Source organism: Lactuca sativa, chromosome 4, assembly GCF_002870075.4.
Source record: "Lactuca sativa cultivar Salinas chromosome 4, Lsat_Salinas_v11, whole genome shotgun sequence".
Taxonomy (NCBI): Eukaryota; Viridiplantae; Streptophyta; class Magnoliopsida; order Asterales; family Asteraceae; genus Lactuca; species Lactuca sativa.
This window is the reverse complement of record NC_056626.2, coordinates 389,680,547-389,685,799: the sequence shown is the minus strand read 5'-3', so window position 1 is coordinate 389,685,799 and position 5,253 is coordinate 389,680,547. Positions and strand designations below refer to the sequence as shown.

Genomic DNA, 5,253 nt, shown 5'->3' with positions numbered 1-5,253 from the left:
TTAATGAGAACACACAATTTGTTAAACCCATAAAATTAAATGAAATATAATGATTCTTATGAATATACAAATATATTATCCAGTATTCTTTCGACAACTTGCTCTTTAAATTTAATCTGTGCATATTTCGTTTCCAACAAAGTTTCATATATAAAAACAAAACAATTTTTTTAATGTTATATTAAGAAATACTAAATGTTTATTGTTCAAAATCCTAGGAATAATAATAATAAATATAAATAAAACTAAACATAAAAAAGGGAAGAGTCCGAACATTTCGAGCAAGAACTCAAGGACCACCACACAGCTATCCAATCTCTTACGATTTTCACCAAAATCCACACAAAGGTTATTTTCGTAATTTCACATTACACCCCCTCCCCCGCCCCCACATACTTTGCTACTGTTACTACAATCGTCTATCATCATCATCATCATCATCATCATCTTCTTCTTCTTCTTGATTCATTCGTTCCATACATTATATAGGCCTATTATATGCATATTACATACACAAAAATCCCACACCACATTCTGCTTTCGGATCCGGGTCGAATACCAAAACCCCCATTGCAGAGATGAAGTTATTGTTCTTGAAGAACAATATCACCCCTACAACGAGTAACTCACTGTCATACTGTGTAACAGAGAATAAATCATGTATTGGGTGGGTTGACAAGTATTTCAAGGATTGTTTGTGTAATCTTAGAGACGAATTATCTTTCGGATTTGGAATCGCAAGTCTTGTTTGTTGGGGTGTCGCTGAAATCCCTCAAATCATCACCAACTTTCGTACTAAATCCAGCCATGGCGTCTCACTTCTCTTCCTCCTCACTTGGATTGCCGGGTAGGTGTTTGTGTTAATGCCTCAGTGAAATTTCTTCCTCTTTTTCTTCTTTTTTTTTCGTTTCCTTGAATCAAATCGTTAAATTTGATCTTCGCAGGGATATCTTTAATCTCGTGGGTTGTCTTCTCGAACCTGCAACGGTGAATTTCTTCGTCTGATTTCCAATTTCTAACGATTTTTTTTAACATGTAAACAATCAAAAAACTCCGATAAAACCTTCAACAGATCCACTAATCCACATCCACCTTCATCGTTAATTCGTTATCATTCTTCTCACGTTTTTTTTTTTTTTCCTTTCTTTCTTCTCGATGCAGTTGCCGACTCAATACTACACAGCTGCGGTAAATCTGTCGTGCTTTTTTGGGATTAATTTTCGCAAAACTTCCACCAAATCGTTCTCTTTAAATCACATTTAATCTAACCATTTATGTTAATTTTACACAGCTTTACACGATAAGCACAATCATCTTAGTTTTACAAAGCTTATACTACGATCACATCTACACATGGCTCAAATCCAGAAAAGCCGATGCTCATGCTACATCTAACACAGAGGTAAAAACTACAAATGATTCCACTACAAATTTTGCTTCAACATCGTTAAAATTTCAAATCATTTACAGGATGAAGAAGCGAAGAAACTTCTCAGACCTTCAACAGCTTCAGAACCCCATGAATTAACCTCTCGAAGCCGCGCAATAAGAACAACATCGTCTTCTCCACGTCAAGACTTTTTCTTCACGTACGTCTTCTTCATCTTCATCTTCATCTTCATACCTCGAATTGTGCATCATTAATTGCGAATTTCATTACACCATAACATGAAATTAGAAAAAGAACGGAAATTAAAACGAAATCTTTTTGCAGGTCTGCAAGATCAATGGCGGGAAGCGCGACACCACCCAATCGATCTTATCTATGGACAACGAGAAGTGGTCCAGCTTCTGCCATGGCTGCCGATGACGACTCTTCTTCAGAAGATGAGTCATCTGTTCAAATACCGAAGCCTACTACACAACCCAAACCTATTCCACGCTCTGTAAGTTGAATTTTTTAAAACGTGGTTTTTTTGTTTTTAATTTTAATTTTGTTTCTTTTCATGTTTTTGGCTTTTATAATTTATTGTCGTTTCCTTTTAAAGAAAGGATATATAGCTTTGCTTAATTGAGATAAAAATCAAGAAAATATATTAAATATTTATAAGTTGTTGTATTAATTAACGTCACAGGCGGGGTATGGAGCGTTCTTGGCTACTTCATTAAATTTGCCTTCACATACCAAGGGTTTGATGCAAGTTTATGTTGGAAGAAAGTTGTTACAAGTATGATTTTTATTTTATTTTTTGTTTAAATAATTTGTATTTAGTTATGATTTTTTTTTATTTGGTTAATTAATTAATTGATTAATTGTGTTGATGACGTAGGAGGGTGGTGGAAGTAGTACGGTGTATGGGCAATGGTTAGGGTGGATGATGGCCGCTATTTACATGGGTGGTCGGATTCCTCAGATTGTATTGAATGTAAGTTTTTTTTTTATTTTATTTATTTATTTTTTATTTTTTATTTAATCTCGATTGTTATTTGATTAATTGTAAGCTTTCTGAAATATGTGTTTTTGTTATCGACAGATCAAAAGAGGCAGTGTAGAGGTGAAGTTATTACATTTTAACTTTTTTTTTTGTGTGTGTGTGTGTGTTGGTTGTCATTTTCTTGATCTAAAAGTTTCTAACTTTATAAATTCCTTTTAGGGTTTGAATCCTCTCATGTTCATCTTTGCTCTTGTTGCAAATGCCACTTATGTCGCAAGGTGTCTCTCTCTCACACACACACATTTACATGTAAACAACTATTGAAGTTTACTGATGATGGTAAAAATTTCGATTGTAGCATTCTTGTAAGAAGTACAGAATGGTCAAAAATCAAAGCCAACATGCCTTGGTTGCTCGATGCTGCAGCGTGTGTGGCACTTGATACATTTGTATCCTTTATTAGTTATCTTTTTAGTTATATTCTAGCCACGTGGATTGATGTTGTATCTGATTGACATCTAACATGATGTTCATGTGACAGGACAGTGTAAGCCAGTTTAGCTCAGGACCCCCAGGGACCTCTGAGGGACCCTGAGTGACTTTTTTTTTTTTTTTAGTAGAAAGTAATCGTAGTTTAACCTTAACGGAAGTAATAATCATAGATCATAATGCAATATGTGTACTACAAACACTTGCGAAGGAGAAGAGATGAGGAAGGATACTATGGTGACTACATGGAAGCCGACAAAAACTATGTGTCTTGATTGTATAACGATCAATGTTTGCGTGGAACCTTAAGAACAAAGAGGAAAGGGATATGGTATTTTAATCGGCTCTTTGTTGTATGCTCGGTTTGAGTTCAAATGTTATGTTTAATGGAACAAAGAGGATACTATGGGTATAACCGATATGTTGTTCATGTCTTGAGAGTTGCATTGGCTCGTAACAAAGCATTTGTAAAAGTGTACTCTTAAGTCTTTTGATTATGCTAACAATTAGAGTGAGGATGTTTGTAAGATGCTTTGAAAGTTAGAATGAGATTTGGACCTTGACTCGACAACAAAAGTTAGTATTCCATGTTATAGGATGTTTATAAGTCTTACGATTAAGAGATATTCTAACTTATGTCTTTACATTGTTTCGATTTCGATTAAGAGATATTCTAACTTATGTCTTTACATTGTTTCGATTTCGATTAAGAGATATTCTAACTTATGTCTTTACATTGTTTCGATTTCGACTTGTGTACAACAAAATTGGAATGCCAAGATCTTCTTTTATTGTTAGCTTTGTGATGCTAGTATTGTTGTGTAAAGCATTGTATTTTTGTGTAAAGCATTGTATGTAACCATTACATTTATACTCTCCCTATATGCACAACTACTTGATTTTTGAGAAGTTTGTGCTAATAGAGATTAATTTCTAAAGAACCGACATAAATATTTTGGGCCTTTAGAGAAATCGAGAAAGAAACTGAACCTAATTTGTTATATATGTTTTTCCAAAATTGAGGTCGATCATGATAAAGTTGTGCGGAAGCTCAAGAACAATTTAAGTGAGTCCCAAATTTTATACACATAGGTAAACTAAAGATTATATGTTACAAATGGCATAAAAATGATTTGACAATTAATAGAAGGAAGTCATATGGAGGCTTGACAAATTGTATAAGACCATTCATAATGGTAGTTGATTCGTATATAATAATTTTTCTCTATACATAACAATTTGGGCTTTAAAATGTTGTATTATACAACTCTATAAAACATAAATTATTGTGAACAGAGAAAAACTAATATATACGAATCACTCTTAATAGGAGTTCGATGAACTGAGTTTGTCAAAAAACATAGAAAATCATCATGCACAACATCAACGATTATAATATCATAAGAGGACAAAGAACCATAAGGTTTTAAGGAACTTACAAAAAAAAAAAACCTCACTACAAATCACCTATATCTACTCTCAACAATATCACTTAACCTAAAACTATAACGATTACACAAGAAATCAATTGCAGAACCAGAAGACTGAAACCCTAACTCTATACAAGTTTAGAGAAGAACGAGAGTGAAAGTCATGAAGGGGTGTGTGTGTGTGTGTTTGAACCAAATGCAAGCCAATCACTCCTTTTATCTTCGGGTCATCTGATATGGGTCATAGGTAAAACCCGCGTGTTTCCACCTACATAAGTTTGAAAAAACACAAGCCGCAACCCACAAGAACCACAAAACAACAAAAACAACCCATTGTCTAACAATTATAACAAAATAAACCCAAAACAAGAATTGCTAAAAACAAAAAAACACCTTGATAAATACAAAAATAAATAATGAGATTGAATATGAAAATATATTTATATTTTCAACATCCCCCGTCAATGTAATTATTTATTTTCCTTTTTATTAAACACACAGGATAATGACTTAAAAGGGTAATATACTTTTCGATTTGTACACGTTTGGTTTTTTTTTTTTTTTTTTTTTTTTTTTTTTCGTTCACATCCACTCCTTCAACTTGTTTACCTTTAAACATTTAATCCTTATTACTGGCTACTCCAAGCATGTCGGAAAAATGACTTTAAAATGTAATATATTTTTCATTTTCTACACATTTAGTCCTTAATATTTTTTTACACATTTAATCCATAATATTTTTTTTTGTTGCAAAATAAGTCCTTGTTGTTTTTGTACACATTCAATACTAATGACCGTTTAGGTTTTTCTCACAACATATTATGTGGAACAATCATTAACAAGGTGTTTGGGTTTGTTCATGCTTATGGCTACCGCGACTTCGACTGTTTGGTTGCTTCGTTCTTGTTGTTTGGCTTAGGTCTTGTGTTCTGAACGTCGTAACTTCTTCATACTATCAC

At 33.2% G+C, this 5,253-nt stretch overlaps 1 protein-coding gene across 1 annotated transcript; it reads left to right on the top strand.

Annotated features, from left to right (window-relative positions):
* The first annotated feature begins 297 nt into the window (after positions 1-297).
* LOC111884131 (uncharacterized) lies at positions 298-3,440 on the top strand. The gene is made up of 12 exons (XM_023880461.3): positions 298-847; positions 945-987; positions 1,162-1,188; positions 1,292-1,402; positions 1,471-1,589; positions 1,715-1,886; positions 2,076-2,168; positions 2,271-2,366; positions 2,475-2,495; positions 2,595-2,653; positions 2,734-2,824; positions 3,038-3,440. The coding sequence occupies exons 1-12, from the start codon at positions 579-581 to the stop codon at positions 3,137-3,139; spliced, it is 1,203 nt and encodes a 400-aa protein (XP_023736229.1). The 5' UTR covers positions 298-578; the 3' UTR covers positions 3,140-3,440.
* Positions 3,441-5,253: the final 1,813 nt, after the last annotated feature.